Consider the following 23665-nt stretch of genomic DNA (forward strand, 5'->3'; position numbering starts at 1 on the left):
TAGAATGACATTTTCAAAATGCTTTCAACTCGCCAAATTTATTACTTTACAATAAATTATTATCTTTTATATTCTTTTACATATTAAATAGTTATAATACTTTTGTTATCTATGAATGTAGTAGATATAAATTAAATCTCGAGTAACGAATTTTCGTTTGTACTGCGCACATAACCTCTGATTGGTTCTAACAAATTTGGTAACCAAAAACAACGCGTATGCGCACTAACAAATTTCTTATAAAACAGTTACATATACAGTGCTCTATTTTAATATGTATATTCTCTTATATCGTGCAAGTATTATCACAACTATACTGATCATTAATTTATGTCCACCGTGTATATAACCATGAAATAAGAAATATACTGTAGATGGTAATCACACAAATGGTTTTTAATAACCTGAAGTTAGTCAAGATGCGCGAATTTATTTCATTTTCTAGAGGAAAATAATTTTATTTCTAGAAATAATTTTTTATTTGTTTGCTTATTTGATTTACGTTTTTTCAATTATTAAAAATTATTGCAATGATACTATTTATTACTGATAGATATTTTCTCTCAACTAATAATGTGCACAAGTACAAATTATTTCAATTAGAAATTTATTTTTATAAGTATTACCTTCTGAAAGTAACTTTTTGCAACCTAATTCATATATATATATAATTACAAATATTCAAAACATTTACAGTAAAGTTCACAATTAAACATTGTATTTTGCTGTTTAATTTTTTTTATTTACTTTTTATTAAATATGAACATAAGTATGCATAATAATTTTTAACTTGCCCATCTCATACTGGACCCCATTATATAACAATTTACATTACATAATAATAATTTAGTAAGAAATAAAAACTTGTAACTGACCAAATTCTAAAATTTAATAAAGATAAATAAAAACACGAAAAAATATAATTAACATAAAAGTACAAAAATATGAAAAGCAGCTGTTAAATAAATAAATCGATCACATCAAACGGAATATGTAGAGATGCCCTAATGAAGTTTTTACGAGGACTTTCTGAATTATTAAGGAGATTACGCAAATTTTACGGCAGCATTTCAAAATTGAATTCGTCATGGACATGTACCGACGACAGTTTGTTGGCACTGCCAGTGAATTCTTAAAATCAGCATCGGGACTTTTCCTACATCCGAACTTACTGGGGCAATTTGTCGGCGGCCTCCGCTTGGCACCTTAAAAACTCGTACCGCAGTCCTCAAGGATTGCCGAATCACTGCAGCAAACGTCGTCACTCTTGTCTCCCTTTCTCGACAAGATCGAACGTACACTCGGGTGCAATGTACTTCCTTTGAATAAGGACGTATATGTACACCAAAAACTTCTAAACCTTCAAGTTTCCAAGTTTAACGCATTCATTTTTAATTTTCCTGTATGCGAAAATTTCTACATTTTCAGAGTTTTAAATAAATTAAATTTGCAGACTTTTGAATAAATTAAATTTGCAGACTTTTGAATAAATTAAATTTGCAGACTTTTGAATAAATTAAATTTGCAGACTTTTAAATAAATTTTAAAGTTTTGTTATTGTTAATTATTAGGTGGTCAAGTTTTTAATGATCTGGACCTGTAGGTCCACGAAGTTTTGAAGAATAAGTTGTTGGGTCGACGAGCTTTGGAGGAACTAATTAATTGTATTTAAGTGCAAATTCATTCATCACAAACTATTGAAATCACAAATCTTCATATTCTCAAATATTTAAACTTTGAAATTCTTAAATCCTTGAATTAGTATGTTTTGAAGTCACTATATTTCCAAAATTCGACGTCTTCAAATTCTGATATCTCCAAGCCTCTACATCTCCAAATTTCTACGCCCCCAAATTCCGACGTCTCTAAACTCCTACGTCTTCAAATCCTTACGTCCCTAAACTTCTACGCCTTCAAATCTCTATATCCCCGAATCCCAACATCTCCAAATTACTATACACCCAAATCCCCACGTCCCCAAATCCCCACGTTCCCAAATTCCCACGTTTCCAAATTCCCACACCCCCAAATTCTCACGTCCCCAAATCCCCACGTCCCTAAATCCTCACGTCCCCAAATTCCCACATCTCCAAATCCCCACGTTTCCAAATTCCCACACCCCCAAATTCCCACGTCCCCAAATCCCCACGTCCCTCAATCCTCACGTCCCCAAATTCCCACATCTCCAAATCCCCACGTTTCCAAATTCCCACACCCCCAAATTCTCACGTCCCCAAATCCCCACGTCCCCAAATCCTCACGTCCCCAAATTCCCACTCCCCAAATCCCCACGTTCCCAAATTCCCACACCCCCAAATTTCCACGTCCCCGAATCCCTATGTCTCCAAATTCCCACGTCCCCATATTACTATACACCCAAATCCTCGCGTCCCCAAATCCCCATGTTCCAAAATTCCCACACCCCCAAATTCCCACGTCCCCAAATCCTCACGTCCCCAAATCCCTACATCCCCAAATTACTATACACCCAAATCCTCACGTCCCAAAATCCTCACGTCCCCAAATCCTTACATCCCCAAATCCCCACGTCTCCAAATTCCCACGTCCCCGAAATTCCCACGTCCCTAAATCTCCTCGTCCCCAAATCTCCTCGTCCCCAAATCTCCTCGTCCCCAAATCCCTACATCCTCAAATTACTATACACCCAAAACTCTACATCTTCAAATCCCTACACTTCTAAATTCGTAAATCCCCAAATCTGTACGTCCCAAAATTCTTGCGTTCCCAAATATCTAAATCTCCAAATCTCTACATATCCCAAACCCTACATCTCCAAATACCTCTATCCCTAACTCCCTATAACCCTCAAATACTACATCCTTAAATTCCTGCGTCCCAAATTCCTAAATTTCAAAATTCCCAGGTTTCCAAATCTCTAAATTACCAAATCTCATTTCCCCAAATTTATATCTCATTTTTCCTAAACTGTACTTTAGTCTTGCACCTCATGAAACCTTCCAAATAATCTTGCACCCTTAAAAAAGTCCTACATACGTCCCTGTAAGCTCCCTTTCTAAATATCACAACCTTCCACTTCCTTATTAAAAAATTCAAGAAGTTGTAAAAAATTCAAAAAGCTGTAACCTCAGTCCAAATTTACCGCCATTTCAATGAATACAATTTCAAATTCACGTCACATTAATTGAAGCACAAATTTGTTATCGTGCTCGACGGTGTAGTGCGCTTTTAGTTTTCGATTTACTCGGATAATTCTGTGTATATACGTTCACGTAACGAGTGTAACTTTTGAACTCGAGTTACAACTTGCTAGAAAATGGTATCACGATCCTGCAGAGATTTCAGTTCGTGTATCTAGTCAAAGTAGCTTGCGGTTACTACCGTGAACATCGGAGTTACGATTAATTTTCGAAGCAGATTATACGTTTCACCGATAGAAGTTTTCACTTTTAATTAAATCAAGTTGTACCGGATGAATTAGCCTTCGGTGATTCTATTATTTGTATAGGACGTTTCAGATATCGTGACGGGAATAGTAATGCTAGGTTTGAAAATTTTGGGTTCAAGAATTAATTTTAGGTTCGAAATCTACATACATTGCTTTTGAGAAAATTTTGGATATGTTCATAATTATATTTTTAATTTTCTTTTTAATTTTGTGTTTAGGTGACGCTCAAATTTTCATATAAGTTTGTTACATATATTATTAATTTTTATAGTAATCTGTCTTATGTAGTATTAACAATTTTTATACTAATTTATTACATGTGTTATTGACAATTTTTATACGAGTTTATTGCATGTATTATTAACAATTTTTATACGAAGTTATTACGTGTGCTATTAACAATTTTCATACTAATTTATTACATGTGTCACACATGTACACATGACAATTTTTATACGTATTTATAACATGTATTATTAATAATTTTTATACGAATTTATTACGTGTGCTATTAACAATTTTTATAGGAATTTATTACATGTGTTATTAACAATTTTCATACGAATTTATTACACGTGTCACATATGCACACATGACAATTTTTATACTAATTTATTACAGTGTCACATATGTTCACATGACAATTTTTATACGTATTTGTTACATGTATTATTAACAATTTTTATAGGAATTTATTACATGTGTTATTAATAATTTTCATACTAATTTATTACATGTGCTATTAACAATTTTTATACGAATTTATTACATGTGTTATTAACAATTTTTATACGAAAATTGTTAAAGTTATTATTCTCAATATTACAAACAATTGTTTTTAACACAGAGTATATTCTAATATTTATTAGTTTATAACAATAATTATTGAATAAAAGAAATAGTTATAGTCCACTGCTATAAGACTTTCCTACATTATTTCTTATACCCTATTTATTCTGTACAGTACTGCAATGTTCTTCCAAAAAAATTTTCAAATTCAATTTCATCAAAAATGTACTTGGATATAAAAAATTAAATTCCTTTGCTTTTGTACTAATTTTTTTTAATGTAGAATTAGCATGTGGAGGTATTATTTGAACACCCAGTATAAAGATAGTGAAGTTTAATCGAGTACTGGAACTATTTGTTTTCCTTATCGTCAAGTGTTCCTCTGTTAACCTAATCTGTTTATTGTCAGCGTTCGATCAGGGAATATCAGTAGGCTTCACTTAATTGTAATCGTCTTTAAAAGACTTTACAAATAGAAACCGATTCTTATAAACGTTTCAAAGAAATTTGTAGGTTAATTCACTTGTGGCTTCCATTTCAAATTATTATTAAAATGTTTATTATTTTATTAAATTGTGTTTATGTTTACTAATGTTTATCCACTATGTTACAATATTATTTCATTACATATACTGTTTGGTTACGATACAACACTAATGTGATTCGTACAAAAAAACTCTGTAGGCAATATACCTAGAGGCAATATAACGAAACTACCTTCTCCACCTTAGTCATCATGCACCAAATTAGTGATGATTTTAATCAATATAAGAAACTGTAATTATCTTCGGTAATATATCCAGAGGCAATATAACGAAACTACATTGTCCACCTTCGTCATCCTACATCAAATTAGTCCTAATTTTAATCAACCTAAGAAATCGTAATTGTCCTCGATCTCCAACCGATTATTTTCAATAAAAATATAAACAGTAGATTTCGGACCGGTTTGGACAGTCACGAATCAATGGAATGATCTCGCACGTTCATTTCTAGGTTGAATCGCGAGGCGTAGCAGTCGATACTGCTGATCCAAGAAGATTATTGGTAACTTGCCAAGTTCTTTCCTTCAATATGGCGGTTCACATCAAACCCACCACCTTTATCAGTCCCTTCTATTCAACCGACCGTTTCGCGCACAATGTACAATGCATACAATGCTATCAGAAAAAATACTTGCTACCTTGTAAATGTCTGTTAACCTTTTCGTGACGATGAAAACCTTTGTGCCGCTGGAGAATCGAGGTAAAAATAAACTGGTCGTTTCATCTTGTGAAACAAAAAAGTCAACTTTATTTACAATGATACTTTTACTGGTGGAACGGCACTAAAATGCTACAAATTGTTTCTTGCAAATTATGGTGACATAGAAGAAATTTATTTTTGTGTTTTGATAGGGTTTTTTTTTAATTTGTTACTAAATAAGTGATACATGATTATAGCCATTTTTATATCATTATGTTACTAGATGAGTATATCCCTAGATCGCTATGTAGTCTAATGGTTATGTTCCCAGATCCTTATGGCTATGTTTCAATGTCCCTAGATGTAGGATATTCCTAATTTCCCTAGATTCTTTCCTTTGGAATAACACATCATTTTTATATATTTTTATCCCTAGATCAGTAGATAACCAAATTTAAATTACTACATATTCCTAATTTACTATATTACTATATTTCTATATACTTAGATTTCTACAGAACCATGTTTCTATATTCCTAGATCAGTATTCCCCTAGATTTGTATGTATTCAGATTTTTATATTTTTGGACCTCTACATATAGAGATTCCTATGTTTCCAAGTCCCTATATCCCTAGATTTATATATTTACACATTCCTATATCCCTAGATTTCTATATTTACACATTCCTATATCCATAGATTTCTATATTTACACATTGCTATATCCCTAGATTTCTATATTTATACATTGCTATATCCCTAGATTTCTATATTTACACATTCCTTTATCCCTAGATTTCTATATTTACACATTCCTATATCCCTAGATTCATAGATTTCTAGCTCTCTAGGTCCCTAGCTTCCTAGATTTCTAGCTCTCTAGGTCCCTAGCTCCCTAGATTTCTAAATTCCTAAATTACAACATTTCTCTCCTATCCAGAGTACTATATCCCTAGATTGTATCATTCCAAAATTTCTATAATTGCAGAATATCCCTAGATTTCCCTAGATATGCCTAAATATTTACATCCATTGATTTCATAGAATAAACACAGATCATGTCCCTAGATCTCTATAAATTCCATATATGTGTTCAGATTCTTACATATACAAATTCCCTAGATTTACAAAATCTCCCTAGAGTTTTATACAGCTTCCACATGTGACCAGATCTTTATATTCCCATATCGTTTCATACTAAGATCCCATTCCTATATTCGTATGTCCTACTTTTCCTACCTGTCCTGTATTTTCTATATTTCCTAAATATCCCTACATTTCTGTTCTATCCAGAGTACTATATCCCTAGATTGTATCATTCCAAAATTTCTATAATTCCAGAATATCCCTAGATTTCCCTAGATATGTCTACATATTTACATCCATTGATTTCATAAAATAAACACAGATCTTGTCCCTAGATCTCTATAAATTCCATATATCTGTTCAGATTCTTACATATACAAATTCCCTAGATTTATAAAATCTCCCTAGAGTTTTACACAGCTTCCACATGTAACCAGATCTCTATATTCCCACATCGTTTTACAAAAAGATCCTATATTCGTATGTCCTATATTTCCTACCTGTCCTGTATTTTCTACATTTCCTAAATATTCCCACATTTCTGTCCCTATAATTCCTATATACCTATCTCGTAATTACCAGATAAGTATCCTAAAATAAAGTAATCGAGAAAGTAGGTTAGGAGGAAGAAATTAATTCTATTATTAGCTGTTGCACAAATGACGGCCGAAACGAAATAAACTCTAATTGTTCGGAGCCAATTAAGGGCCGCGGATTGATTTACGAATTCGAGGTTGTCGATTTCCAGCCCGTCGACCAGCCTCCGTTCCGGCAGTTGGAAAGCACAATAGCCCACGGACGAATTAAAAAGAACTTTAATACTTAACAAATAATTCGGTCCAACTTTTTGCCAAGTCTTTCCGTCGCCCCTCCTTCGTTTTACGCTTTACCCCATTCTCTTTCTTTCCCCTCGTCCCTTTTTTTTTCTATTTCCCGATTCAGCGAGAAGGAGATTGGCATTCGAGGTTCAATGATAAATGAGCTGCGCTGAATTGGAACGAGCCTTCCTTGCTATTTTCTCTCCTCGGTTCTCCAGCGCTTCCTGAACTATCCCTGCCACGTCGCTTATTCCTACGCGTCCACCTTCGGCCATCGATTCCGCGGCACGTTGTATGATAATTCCGAAATTAACGCGGAACGAGCTTAGCCCCGTTTCTCGGCTATTAGCTCGTCGCGTAGCGAATACTCAATTTCGAGGGGTTAAATGTACGCTGCCGTGTCGCGATACTCTCGTGTTCCAGTCGCAATTATGGAGCTTTAAGAATAGGGTGGGGATACACATATGTGGACTGGGGAATTTGCAAATTTGGGGAGATAAAGATTTAGGGATGTGGCGATTTGGAGGTATAGGAATGTGGGAGGTGTGGTGATATGAGGATGTAGGGATGTGGAGTGTAAGGATATAGGGATGCAGGGATGTGGACATGTAGACATATAGGGATGTGAGGATGTAGAGAAGTGGACATATAGAGGTGTGAGGATGTAGGGATGTGGGGATGTGGAGATGTAGGGATGTGAGGATGTAGAGATGTGGGGATGTACGAATGTGGACATGTAGAGATGTGAGGATGTAGGGATGTGGGAATGCAGAGATGTGAGGATGTAGGGATGTGGACATATAGAGATGTTAGTATGTAGAGATATGGGAATATAGTGACGTGGACACATAGGAATGTGAGAATATAGGGATGTGCGCATGTAGGGGTATAGGCATGCAGGAATGTGGTTATGTAGGGACGTGTGGATATAGGGACGTATGGATATTGGGACGTGTGGATATAGGGACGTGTGGATGTAGTGATGTGTGGATGTAGGGACGTGTGGATATAGAGGGACGTGTGGATGTAGTGATGTGTGGATGTAGGGACGTGTGGATGTAGGGACGTGTGGATGTAGGGACGTGTGGATATAAAGACGTGTAGATATTGGGACGTGTGGATATTGGAACGTGTGGATGTAGGTACGTGGGGATGTAGGGACGTGTGGATATAGGGACGTGTGGATATAGGGACGTGTGGATATTGGGACGTGTGGATATAGGGACGTATGGATATTGGGACGTGTGGATATAGAGACGTGTGGATGTAGTGATGTGTCAATGTAGGGACGTGTGGATGTAGGGACGTGTGGATGTAGGGACGTGTGGATGTAGGGACGTGTGGATGTAGGGACGTGTGGATGTAGGGACGTGTGGATATAGGGATGTGTGGATATTGGGACGTGTGGATATTGGGACGTGTGGATATAGGGACGTATGGATATTGGGACGTGTGGATATAGGGACGTGTGGATGTAGTGATGTTTGGATGTAGGGACGTATGGATATAAGGACGTGTGGATGTAGTGATGTGTGGATGTAGGGATGTGTGGACATATAGGGATGTCGGTATACATATAGTAATGTGTGAATGTAGTGATGTGAGGATATAAGGATGTGGCAATGTAGAAATGTGGACATACATATAGAGATGTGGGCATATAGATATGTGGTCATATAGGTACATATATGGGAATGTAGAGACCTGGCGATGTTGAGCTTTGAGTATATATCATTATGGTGGCGGTAGAACTCTTGAAATGTGTCAATTTTGAAATATATAATTTAAGCAGTAATTTCTAATTCAGTTATATAAGGACTTGAGAATCTAGAAATTTGAAGATATGCACATACGTGGATATAGAAACTTGCAATTATTAAGTTCTGCTAATGCAAAGATATGTATATACAAATTTTTACCTATGACTTTTGCAAGTTCTCCCTTCACGAAGTCTTTATATCACATATCCTCCCAAGAGTTTATTACAGTTGCGTTTATGGCAATATAACGAGAGTCTCCCCTATACAAGCAACGGTACATGAACATTTTTTTAAACGCCACAAACATTTACTTGTGTACCCAACTAAATATTACTCTCCACAAATTTTATAATTGTAATAATTTAAAACGGCCATTCAATTTCAACAAACAGTGCCTGCAATAAACTAAAATGAACTTTATTTGCATTTTATCAATTTTAATTACAGTTCAATATTTCATCTCAAATACTAAATTTAATGAAACATTTATTAAAATTGCGTATAAAAAGCACGCAATATGCGCGCAGTTCAATTAATTTCGATCAGAAAATTTGATGTTCCAAAATGAATCTCAATATTTCGAATCGAATAACCAATCAAGTTTAATATTTCAATTTTATGGATTTTTATAAGAGATTTCGATTACCATTTTTAACAGAGTCATCTATTTATATACTTCAGTTACGATATAGCGAGGTCGTAAATTAACATATTAAAACGTTCATTGTTACAGTATTTTACAACTCAACTCATCAATCCCTTTCGATATATTGCATAAAGTGCACTTCGAGCGCTTCTCTACATAACTCTGCATTTTAGGTTCTTATCTCTCGGAATCTCCTAAAGTACTGTTTCGGAAATTGAATCTCGTGTACTTTTATGCCCGGGCGATTTTACGACTTTGCAAAGATCGTTCTTTGGAACGTGTAGTATTACACGATCGGGTCTGAAAGCGTTAACGAGGTTCAGAGAAATTGCTATAGTTGAACTATACCCGAGGTCCCAGAGAAAATTGGATACCCTTAAAGAGACTCTTATTTAGACTTTTGATGTTACGAAGTTTTTGATGTTACAACAACAAGTATTTTTACCACTCTCTTAATTTTGAGAGTTGCGTGCTATGGTTTTGCAAAATTATTGTCTGTGTGGTACTCCTTTAGTGTGCAAAGTTTGAACGAAATCGGTGATGTCAAGTTGAAGACCTTCACATAAGGTGAAATCCAAAATGGACGCGATTGAATCAAAATTGAATAGTAGACCAAAATCAAGTGGTTGTATGTACAAATTAAATAGTTTAATAGTAAATAATTTAATAGTTGGTAATTATTTATGTATAAAAGGACAGACGTCACTAATTTTCATTTTATAAAATATTCGACCACGTTAGATCTTTGACCATATTTGACCTTGTTTGACCAATACAGTGGACAAATACATCAGAAAATATCACGAAATACAGTTTACGTGTGCCCCACAAGATGACCTGTATACCAAAAAATCCCCTTTGCAACACTATGAATAAAGTCACCCACGATCAAATCGAACAAGAAAGAAATACTCAAAATTCCTAAAGGTCATCTAAAAATGCGATATAAAGAAATGTTCCTGTAGCGCAGTATTTTTTCATATATCATTGAAGTGTCCCAAACAAGCCACTCGTCCTGTGAACATGTTCCTCTGCTCGTAAATCCCCGGTAATTCGTATGATAAGATTCGTACACAATTTTTTCCGATTCCTCTCCGGCGCGATAGCCAGCCGCGAAGGGGTTAAATCCTCGGAGGGACTCGGCCTTTCGTGGGCGGAGCGTCGACACCTTTTTTCGAGTTCGCACCTTGCAGACTACTGTACCGATGCCCGTCGCGTGCATAGGTAAAGGCATCGCGTTCGTGCGCGCGCAAGATTGGTCCAGATTCCTGGCCGAGTCTTGGTCGTGCCACCCCTCCCCCTCTGCCCCCCACCCATCCCTCCAGCGACCCCTTCCACTAATTCTTCGTTGCTTTCCTGTCACGCTTCCACGACTCTTCTGGTCGTGTGCGTGCCCAGTGGCGCCGCCGTCTGGGCGAAATCCTCGAACCCTCGGAGTCGGCACCCCCCCGGGTTGTTCAGTCGTGGGTGCAGTGCGTGCGAGTGTGCAGTGCTTTCGGGAGCTGCCTCGAGACCGGCGTGGCCTGAAGCGCGCGGGGTTAGGTCAGTGTCAACTTGTCGAATCGTCACCGGGCTACCCTTCATCGGCTTGCTCCGAATATGTGATACCCCCTCGGTACAGGATATCCGGATTGAGAACGTTTCGTGAGTTTGATTTTTGCAATTACTTGTTGACACGCCTGATTCGAGGTTTGGGACGCGCGCCATAAGTTGCAGCTGCGCCCCCGACGCTTAGGGCCGATATATCGCGGGGGGGTCTTGTACTGAGTAGCGCGATTATTTGAATGAAAGTATCGCTGACCCAGTTAACGTCGCAAAAGTAATTAGACATTCGCGGGGTCGAGCCGGGAGCGTAGATGAGAGCCGAGTGTTGATCGATCCTTCGTCGTTTGCCGAGCGCATGTACGCGATCCATCGTAAATTCGCGTTTCCACTTGTGTATCGGTGCGTGCGGTGACATCGGCTTGAAATACGGCACGCGGGCCGCCCATCGGCGAGTTAGCGTGCAGGAGCAGGACATTCAGTCTCGCACGGGTAATTCAAATCCCTAGTCAGATACCAGAATAGTCGGATTCTCTCGTTAGCTCGGACTTCTATGCCAGAATTCGGATAAAAGGTAGCGTGACACTTTGAGAGATAGCTTTTATCTGATCGGAACTCGAACGGGGACAATTGCTTTTGAGTTAACCGCACTCTGTTTTGCTGATTTTGGAAATCGTTCAGATATGCTGGCGTTCGAATTACTTTGGAAATGTTTTCTTGTTTTTGTTTCTGGTCGGAGGATTTCGTTTAGCCGGGTGGAGGTTCAATGTTAGATGGATTTCAATCGATGGGGTATAAAAATTAGATCGTATCGGATTGTCGATATTGTGGAGTGTGTTTTTACACTGGGAGTGAGCGTGTTAGGATTGTTTACTTTAGTTTCTTTCGCTCGTGTCACATGATCTGTCAACCGTTCGGGCTTTGTTGCAGTATTTTATTTACGAGAGGTTTTGTGTCGCTGAACTTTGGGAATTTAGGGGTAGAGGATTTAGGGGAATTTGGAGAGTTTACGAATTTGGTAATTTTGGGATTTGGAAATTTGGGAATTTGTATATTTTTGGGAATTTGATAATTTGGGAATTTTGGGAATTTTGGGAATTTGGAAATTTAGGGAAGTAGAAATTTTGGAATTTGGAAATTTCAGGAAATAGAAATTTTGGAATTTGAAAATTTGGGGAAGTAGAAATTTTGGAATTTGGAAATTCGAGAATTTTCGATTCTGGGGAATTTGGGAGTTAGGAATTTGAGAATTTAGGAATCTGGGAATTTAAGAATTTAGGGGATTTAGGGATTTGAGAATTTAGAAATTTGAGAATCTAGGGAATTTAGGGAATTTAGGGAATTTCGAAATCTGGAAAATATTGGAATTTAGGGAATTTAGGGATTTTGGAATTTGTGAATTTGGAAGTTTAAAAGTTTGGAGATTTTGGGAATTTAGGGAATTTCGAGATCTGGAAACTATTGGAATTTAGGGAATTTCGAGATCTGGAAAATATTGGAATTTAGGGAATTTCGAGATCTGGAAAATATTGGAATTTAGGGAATTTCGAGATCGGGAAAATATTGGAATTTAGGGAATTTCGAGATCTGGAAAATATTGGAATTTAGGGAATTTCGAGATCGGGAAAATATTGGAATTTAGGGAATTTCGAGATTTGGAAAAATTGGAATTTAGGGAATTTCGAGATCTGAAAACTATTGGAATTTAGGGAATTTCGAGATCTGGAAAATATTGGAATTTAGGGAATTTCGAGATCTAGAAAATATTGGAATTTAAGGAATTTCGAGATTTGGAAAATATTGGAATTTAGGAAATTTCGAAATCTGGAAAATATTGGAATTTAGGGAATTTCGAGATCTGGCAAATGTTGGAATTTAGGGAATTTCGAGATCTGGAAAATATTGAAATTTAGGGAACTTAGGGATTTGAAAATATGGAAATTTAGAAGTTTAGAAATTTGAGAACTTTGAAAATTTGTGGAATTTAGGGAATTCAGAGATATAAAGAGTATGACAATTTTTTAGATTTAGGGATTTTTGAATCTATGGATTTAGAAGTTTACGAGTTTGGAAATTTTTAGATTCTAGGAAATTTAGGGAATTTAGAGATCTAGAAAATTGAGAATTTGTTAGATTTAGGGATTTTTAAATCTGTGAATTTGGAAGTTTGAGAGTTTGGATATTTTTAGAATCTAGGGAATTTATGGAATTCAGAGATTTGGAAAATTAGGAAAATTTAGGAGATTTAGTGATTTAAGAATAGTGAAATTTGAAGGATTTAGTAACTTGTGAAATTTATAGATTTGGATTATTTATAAACTTGCGAAATTTAGGAAACTTGTACCTTTTATCTTATTTAGGGATTTTAGGGATTTCAATGTTTCCAAATTTAGTATTTTAAAAGACTTAGAAGCTTGTGAAACTTAAAGATTTGAAACATATAGCAACTTTTGAAATATAGGAATTTTATAAAATTTGGGGAATTTACAAAATTTGAGGAATTTAGGGAATTTGAAAAATTACAATTCCACAAACGTAACTATTTATAAAATTTTCCATAAAGTAACTAAAAAACAATCCCAGAAAGAAATGAAAAACGTTACAATAAACACACCCTACAAGTCCCTCTCCCTATATCGCCATTGTCCCAAACGTCCTCTAATCTTCCCTGTTTTCCCTCCGCATTTCCCCCACCAAAGAAACCTCCGAGGATCCTAATCGCCCCACGTAAAAACTGCTCAAAGTCTTCTCTGAACGCAAATGTCCAGATTACTCTCGTTAACGAGCATTCAGCTCGATCATGATAATAAAGTCTTCTGTTTCCGCGGGCCAGCGAAATCGTAGCGCAATTTGCGAGTCGAAAACGTACGAGTTGCCAGCTTGATATCCAAGTGGAAAATCCATTGAGATAATCCTAATCCCGGCGCCGATGAGTGCTTCACCTGGACTGTTCAGGCTACCTGCATAACGATCGCTGAAAATCGGATTAAACGCTGTCAGATATAGGCTTGAATTTACATGCAGCGGTTATCTCGTTGAATTGCAGCCGACTTTCATCCTAATGGCCTTTCGCGAGATACGCGAATCAATCAGTCGATCGTCGACTCGCATTCCGCCACTTCGTTGTCCTTTAATGGCGACCCCTGTTTGACGCTATACCGGATAAATTAACCGTGTCCCTCTTTCCATATCGGTCCTCCGGGTAATTCCAACTTTTTCCAACCGGTCGACATCGATTGTGGCTTCTTATGCATCGGATGCATTCGAACGATCACAGCTTGTTAGCTTTTTGTTGGGATGCTCGTTTGTCGCGATTGATTTCTGGGGATTTATTAAGTCAGGTTATGGAATTGAGGCACTGTCGAGGGAGTATTAAGTCTGATCGTGTTAAGGTTTGGTAGAGAAAATACTGTGGCGGGATACTAGTAAGGTATTTTGTGTTCACTGTTGAGGATCAAGGTCTTATCATGTTAAGGTTCTTTCAAGGATAGATTAGGTCTGATTGTATTAGTCACATCAATGTAAGTACTGTAATAAGTACTGTTAGATTCAAGTTTTAACAAGGTATATTAAGTTCTGTCATACTGAAGATAACCTATGTAAGTAGCAAGGTCCTGTCGCATTAGGGTTCTATCATATTAGGTCTGACTGTATTAGTCACATCAATGTAAGTACTGTAGTAAGTACTGTTAGATTCAAGTCTTAACAAGGTATATTAAGTTCTGTCATACTGAAGATAACCTATGTAAGTAGTAAGGTCCTGTCGCATTAGGGTTCTATCATATTAGGTCTGACTGTATTAGTCACATCAATGTAAGTACTGTAGTAAGCACTGTTAGATTCAAGTCTTAACAAGGTATATTAAGTTCTGTCATACTGAAGATAACCTATGTAAGTAGCAAGGTCCTGTCGCATTAGGGTCCTATGATAGTAGGTCTCGTTATATTAGTCACATCAATGTACGTATAGTAGTAAGTACTATTAGATTCAAGTCTTATCAAGGTATATTAAGTTTTGTCATACTGCAGATTTGAGAAACTTTGAGATCTAAAAAATAAGAGAATTTAGAATATTTAGCAATTTTGAAATTTGCCAATTTGGAAGTTTGGAAAATTTAAAAATTTTATCAGTGGACCTATGTCTGTAGTAAGGTCCTATCATATAAGGTTCTATCATATTAGGTGTCATTGTATTAGTCACATCAATGTAAGTACTGTAGTAAGTACTATCAAATTCAAGTCTTAACAAGATATATTAAGTTCCATCATACTGCAAATTTAAGGAACTTTGAAATCTGGAAAATATGAGAATTTAGAACATTTAGCAATTTTGGAATTTGCCAATTTGGAAGTTTGAGAATTTAGAAATTTTGTCAGTAGACCTATGTCAGTAGTAAGGTCCTATCATATAAGGTTCTATCATAGTAGGTCTCATTGTATTAGTCACATCAATATAACAACTGCAATAAGTACAATTAGATTCAAGTTTTAAACTACATTAAGTTCTGTCATATTGAGCCTATTAAGTTTCTATCAAGTCAAATCCTATCATGTCAGTATCATGACAAAGATATGTATTTTAAGTTCCATGTTGAATCAGGAATATGTTAGGTTTTATTAAATTAAGGTCCTATTAAGGACATATTAGATCCCATCGTGTTAAAGCCACATCAAGGTTGTAGTTATAACTCAAGTACTATCTAGAATATATTAAGTTCTCATACTAAAGTTCTGACGAAGTCCTATTAAGTTTCTGTTAAGTTCGTATTAAGTCCTGTTACATCAAGGTTCTGTTAAGTCTTATCATATTACAGTTCTATTAAGAAAATGTAAAGTTCTATCATATTTAAGTTCTGCTATGGTTCTATACAATAACTTTCTATTAAGTACGTATTAAGTACTATCAGTGGGTATCTAATGTATTTAATATCTGACGTGTGAATATCTAACGTGTAGAAGTCTAACGTCACATACGTAACACATTAATATTTAATACATTGATATTTGACGCGTGGATTTGGATCTAATTCATGTATGTATATCTAACGCATTGGTGTCTGACGAATGGATATCTAGCGTGTAGGTATCTAATGTTGTGAATATCTAACGTGTGGATATCTAGCACACAGATATTTAACGCGTAGTTATTTAACGCGCCGAGATCTAACACGTGATTATTCAACGCGCCGACATCTAACGCGTGGATATTTAACGCGATGCTATTTAACGCGTGGGTATTTAATGCGTGGATATTTAACGTGTGTATATTCAACGCGCCGACATCTAACGCGTGGATATTTAACGCGATGGTATTTAACGCGTGGGTATTTAATACGCTGGTATTTAACGCGTGGATATTTAACGCGTAGATATCTAACGCGTGATTATTTGACGCGTCGATATTTAGCGCGTGGATATTTAACGCGTGGTTATTTAACGCGCCGAGATCTAACACGTGATTATTCAACGCGCCGATATCTAACGCGTGGGTATTTAACGCGCTGGTATTTAACGTGTGTATATTCAACGCGCCGACATCTAACGCGTGGATACTTAACGCGATGGTATTTAACGCGTGGGTATTTGACACGCTGGTATTTAACGCGTGGATATTTAACACGCTGATATTTAACGCGTAGATATCTAACGTGTGATTATTTAACGCGTGGATATTTGACGCGTTGATATTTAGCGCGTGGATATTTAACGCGCCGATATTTTACGCGTGGATATTTAACGCGCCGATATCTAACGCGTGGATATTTAACGCACTGGTATCTAACGCGTAGGTATTTAACGCGAGAAAAACTAATGTATGGATATCCAATGTATAGATATCTAGCGTGTAGTTATTTGACGCGTAGATATTTAACGCGTGGGTATGTAACACGCTGATATTTAACGCGTGGATATTTAACGCGTGGATATTTAACGCGTGATTATTTAACGCGTGGATATTTGACGCTTCGATATTTAACGCGTCGATATTTGACGCGTCGATATTTAGCGCGTGGATATTTAACGCGTCGATATTTAACGCGCCGATATCTAACGCGTGGATATTTAACGCACTGGTATCTAACGTGTAGGTATTTAACGCGTGAAAAACTAATGTGTGGATATCCAATGTATAGATATCTAGCGTGTAGTTATTTGACGCGTAGGTATTTAACGCACCGATATCTAACGCGTGGATATTTAACGCGCCAATATCTAGCGCGTAGATATTCAACATGTGGATACCTAACGTCTAGATATCGAACGTCCAGAAAACTCAATCAAATAATTTACCACTTCTCTGTAACAAAAATACTTACAGATCTTGTAGATCTTCTCTGTTACAAAAAAACTTGCAGATCTTAAATATTTTTCTCAATTACAAAGACACAAAAATTATTACATAAATAATTTCAATTTTTCCCAAATCGTCAATTTTTTATCAACGTTATAATTTGCCTATAAAAATGTATTTTAACCATAGCTTGAACTGCTTTCGCCAATTATTCGAATTGTTACAATTCCGGATTTGCTATGCTATGGTTGACCCATGATCAGTCTCTCCACGGAATGCGATGAAGTATCCTTGAAATGCGCGAATTTCGTCTTTCAAATAGTAGTTGAACCGCATCGATTACACGACATTCTCAAACCATGAAGCAGGACATTCCATAAGCATTTGACGCTTGACAGTTTGACATATTGCAGATTGACGGTATAATATTCATATTATTATGTATTTCTCATTTGATAAATAAACTGAAGATTTGATCAGACAAAATTTCAAGGATTATATACATCAAAATTATTTTTATATCCACGTTTCTTCCTTTTTTTTTAAATAAATAAAATATTTATTGCAAAATATGTGAAATAAATGAATAAAATATGTGAAATATATTAGAGATAAAATTTAAGATAAAAACGTATAAAATATTTAAGATACAAAAACATATAAGGTATTCTAAATATTAAAATATATAAAATATACAAAACATAAAAACATACAAAATATTTTATCAATTTTAATATTTTATATTTTACAAAAAAATTGACCAATAAATCTATTCATCAATAAATAGCAATACCTTTATTTATCAGCAACTGTTTTCCATTTATTTATTTAAAAAAAAAGGAAACCAAATGACAGTACTGCAAAGCAAAATTTGTAATAAATTTTAATCACAGAAAATATTTCCAACAACTTCAATAATCTTTACAATTCATGTACTTAATTCATATCACATATTTGAACAAGTTTGATATTCCCTCAATTTCAATTGAAAAGTTCCATATCATATACGCAGCACAATAAACATTCCGAAATGCATAAAATTATTTATCGAAAGACAGAGCGAACGTTATTGAAGATTAACCTACATGAAACGTTATATTACCTCCGTACTCCATTGTTATCAATTAATTATCCTCCAACACCATGAAATATGGTGTCGAATAATGAACTTTAATAATGCACAGAGTGGATGACTTATATGGATTAAGCAAGAGACAACGGCGTTGAGAGAAAAGACAAAACCCGTCTCCGTCTAGCTACCCTTTCGTTGAAAGGCGGGAAATTGGATGCCTGGCATGCTCGAAAATTTCATTTAAATAACTTAATTTATCGCACATCGGTTCGACGTTAATGTATATTAAGAGAGTTGTTCGTAATCATATTTTCCATGGCATTAAAAAGCTATTAATACAGTCTAGCCCCGTGGATTACTTCAAGTTTCAAGAACTTCGTTTGTTTCGAACATAACCTATAATTTGTGTGAACTTTCTTGAATCGAATTGGTTTGATTTATTTTATTGTGTATGATATTGCATGTGATGTTCTGAATTGCATTATTATATCGTCATTCTCATTTAGTTCTTTATTTCTTTGTTTCTTAGAGAATAAATTGGTTTTCAAAATGGCTACCTGTCATGGCTGCCTATCATGGCTGTCTACTATTAATATGACTGACTACTACTAATGTGACTAACATTAACAATTAAATACTGTATGTTACTGTATTTTTTATTCAAAATAGAACACACAAAGTTTGATAGACAAAATTTCTAATTATACACCAAGTGGCAATATAACGCGAGACTACCATAACGCGATCTTAAAAGGGTGAAACTATGGATTAGCACAAATTAACATGTACTAGTTATTCATAATAATAAAGGATCTCCATAGCAATTATACAACATAGGTCAATGAAGGATTATAATAAAATCCGAATACGAAACGTTCTCAGTCTATCACTTCTAGCTTAATTAACTATTATCTTACTCTTAAAGGCTATCATAAAAATCAACAATAACCTAAATGTATTTCAAAATAATAACACAGAAATTTCAAGTATAAAATGTTTTTCAAACATCAAAGTATAAATTTCATTTTTAATCATCAAGTCTTAATTTTGATAACCTTCATATGTTTACAAGTTTCAAATATATTTACAATTTTTAAAAATGTTTACAAGTTTCAAATATATTTACAATTTTTAAAAATGTTTACAAGTTTCAAGTATATTTACAATTTTTAAAAATGTTTACAAGTTTCAAATATATATTTACAATTTTTAAAAATGTTTACAAGTTTCAAATATATTTACAATTTTTAAAAATGTTTACAAGTTTCAAATATATATATACAATTTTTAAAAATGTTTACAAGTTTCAAATATATTTACAATTTTTAAAAATGTTTACAAGTTTCAAATATATTTACAATTTTTAAAAATGTTTACAAGTTTCAAATATATTTACAATTTTTAAAAATGTTTACAAGTTTCAAGTACATTTACAATTTTTAAAAATGATTACAAGTTTCAAATATATTTACAATTTTTAAAAATGTTTACAAGTTTCAAATATATTTACAATTTTAAAAAATGTTTACAATTCACAAATAAGTAGCCAAGTTTCATATAAAGTTAACGAAAATGAATTTCGTAAAGGGAATGTGGACATCTTAATCCTAGGCTGTCCACGATAGCCTTTAGGAGTTAAATTAGCCACCGGCATAGCAGGCGAATTAACAAACATAACATTTTGTGTCCCTGACAGATTCGTGGTTCACGGTTAGTGCGGTCGATCCGGGGATTCGTGGGTGTCGGTTGTGTTGTTCATAGTGGAGGAATCCGGGGATCATGATGTCCCCCATAATAGGGGAAACACTACGAGTATGGTTTCTCTCGGCGTTGGTGGTTCACGGGGCTGTCGCCGGCAATCCGGACGCGAAACGCCTTTACGACGACCTGCTCTCCAACTACAACAAACTAGTGCGCCCTGTTGTGAACACCTCGGACGTGCTACGTGTGTGCATTAAGCTGAAGCTCTCGCAGCTCATCGATGTGGTGAGTAACTAAGTGGTAAGATTTTTAACTCGAATCCTCCAGAACTTTCCACCAATTACCTCGAGACTATTGCAATATTAAAGAAACCTGACACCCTAAGAAAATATTGAACGAGGATATTTCTGAAATAGTATGAAAATACTGAATTAATAATACCGAATATAACTTAATACTGAAATGAACTTCCTGACAAGGTAGAAAAATACTGAATGTGTAATTTCCTGATATGGTAAAAAAATACTGAATAATTTCCCGATATTGTAACACGATATGAATGAGTAATTCCAGCGGGAACACCGAAATTATACAGCATGACGACATGAATTTTGACAATCCATAAGTGCAAATCAAATGCACTAATTTACATCAGGGTCGGATAACGCAACCAGTTTTGATATCCAATAAGACACGCCTCGGTAACCTTCCTATGTATAATTCGAACGTGCAAACGTAATTTGGTGGAAGCAGTTCAGAACTTTAGACAGTCAAGTATTCATTGAATTACAATTTACGAGTTAATCAATTTCCGTTCGGATTCGTGAAATTTTGCTAGGTAACATACTTCATCGATTGTTCCTAGAATTATACGGATGAAAGTCGAGTATGTTCAGAAATTAACCGTTATATGGCCGCGAACCAGATACATGGGACACCACCGAGTAAAAAGTCTTAGCGAACGTGGGTCGAAAAGTCAACCGTTTTCGAGATACAGAAGCGTCCGTTTAAACGTCCGTTGGTTTCTTAAGTATCCGCCGCTAACAGTCCCTGGAAATGGGACTTCGGAGCAGTTTCGAGTCGCGCCGGATATCCGTATCCCACTCGCTCGCATTCTCTCTACTTCCTTCGATCGAATCCGCGGAAGTCACCTCCCCATTTAAGCGTCCGTGTTCTGTCCGACCGCGGACGCGTAAGTGTACGCTTCTGTACAAAGATTTTTGTATGTCGCATCATGGCTGACTTATTGGCTTCTGTTGCCGCGTGCGATACCTCGGTGTTTATAAACCGCGTTCCGAATGTTGTTCAATTTCTATACATACTTCGCGGTGGACGATTTCATCGGCAATCGGTTATCGATCTATCTGTAGAACGCGTGCTGGGTATCGTGCTCAAAATGGCGGCGACTCTAGCGACGAAATGGTGGTTATGTGCGTTAGTGGAAGTAGTTTAGATAGTAGTCTTTATGTGGTGGAGCTTCCTATGTGACGTGTAAATAGTGAATGTAAATAGTGAATACAAACATTGAGTATGAATATTGAATTTACATGTTGAATGTAAATATTGAGTATAAGTGTTGAATTTATATATTGACTATAAATATTGAGTACAAATACTGAATTTACGTATTGAATGTAAATATTGAGTATAAATATTGAATTAATATACTGGATGTAAATGTTGACTATAAATATTGCATTTAAATATTGAATTTATATATTGACTATAAATATTGAATTTACATATTGAATGTAAATATTGAATATAAATGTTGAATTTACATATTGAATGTAAATATTGAGTATAAATATTGAACTAATGTACTGGATGTAAATGTTGACTATAAATATTGCATTTAAATATTGAATATAAATGTTGAATTAATATACTGAATGTAAATGTTGACTATAAATATTGCATTTAAATATTGAATTTATATATTGCATTTAAATATTGAATTTATATATTGACTATAAATATTGGATTTATATATTGAATGTAAATATTGAATATAAATGTTGAATTAATATACTGAATGTAAATGTTGACTATAAATATTGCATTTAAATATTGAATATAAATATTGAGTATAAATATTGAATTTACATATTGAATGTAAATGTTGAATATAAATGTTGAATTAATATACTGGATGTAAATGTTGACTATAAATATTGCATTTAAATATTGAATTTATATATTGACTATAAATATTGAATTTATATATTGAATGTAAATATTGAGTATAAATATTGAGTATAAATATTGAATTAATATACTGGATGTAAATGTTGACTATAAATATTGCATTTAAATATTGAATATAAATGTTGAGTATAAATATTGAATTTACATAATTAATGTAAACATTGCCTATAAATCTTGCAATTAAATACTGAACATAAATATTGCATATAAATACTGAATGCAAACAACGAATACAAATATTGAATTTAAATACTGAACATAACAGTCGAATATGAATACCGAATTTAACTACAACGCAAATATTAATGCAAATATTAAAGATAAATACTGAAGTTTGTCAACCCTATGCAAAGTACAATTTCTCGACCGCAGCCTGCAGTGCCAGAGAGAAGGCATACTCGCGTCGTAATAGCTCCAACTTTCGTCATTAGTCCAAACGACTATCATCAAATAAATTGATATAAAACGAGAAAATCTAACGCACCTCGTTAACTGTACACCGTTCCAGGTGTCTTCTTTTCAGCTGCGCACCGTGCCGTTTTGTGGAAGGAATCTATAGGCGACGTCATATTGATTATCAAATATGTTACAACGTACACGATGTTAGCTGGCCGTGAACGTTTAACATATCGATTTTTGTGAACAAAAGTAGATGGTTATATTTGAGGACGTCAAACTGTCAGGACGCGTAAAATACAGGACACGTTTTCCATTAAGCGGTTGTGATTCCTGTTGTGAACTACTGTTGCCTTGGTTCTTAATGCTTTATTTTGTGGCAAACACGGGATACGTGTTTGTAATTCTCAACGAACGTATGCCGTACGATGAACTGCTTTCTTGTGAGCGGTACGTGCTACTTTTGGAACGTTTTCGTGCAAACTTTGTAATATCATCATGTAACGTTTTAATGTTCGCATTCTGTAGTTGGATAATATTTGGGGTTATGGTGGTTCACTGTGTCGTGAGATTTTTCAGTTTATATTACCGCTTGATATTTGGCACGATTTTGTACCTTCTGTGGACATTGTTTTAAAAATGATTTGCAAGACTAATTTATTTGGTGATTTAAGGAAAAGGAAGTTCACCTAAATCAAAGCTAATCTAATCTCTAACGTAATTTAATTTAAATCAAACCTAAC

The 23665-nt window shown here is 35.0% G+C and overlaps 1 protein-coding gene across 3 annotated transcripts in view; it reads left to right on the forward strand.

The window, feature by feature from the left end:
- The window catches only part of nAChRalpha4 (nicotinic acetylcholine receptor alpha4), a 247799-nt gene that overhangs the window by 309 nt on the left and 223825 nt on the right, over positions 1-23665 (forward strand). The window contains exons 1-2 of one of the 3 annotated variants that reach the window (XM_076541545.1): positions 11152-11254; positions 20314-20603. In XM_076541545.1, the coding sequence (XP_076397660.1) occupies positions 20397-20603 (207 nt within the window). In that variant the 5' untranslated portion in view covers positions 11152-11254; positions 20314-20396. Of the gene's footprint in view, positions 1-11151; positions 11357-20313; positions 20604-23665 lie in introns of those variants that run through there. The other 2 variants (XM_076541543.1, XM_003699335.3) reach the window with 2 other exon arrangements.

This window comes from Megachile rotundata, chromosome 16, assembly GCF_050947335.1.
Source record: "Megachile rotundata isolate GNS110a chromosome 16, iyMegRotu1, whole genome shotgun sequence".
Classification (NCBI taxonomy): domain Eukaryota; kingdom Metazoa; phylum Arthropoda; class Insecta; order Hymenoptera; family Megachilidae; genus Megachile; species Megachile rotundata.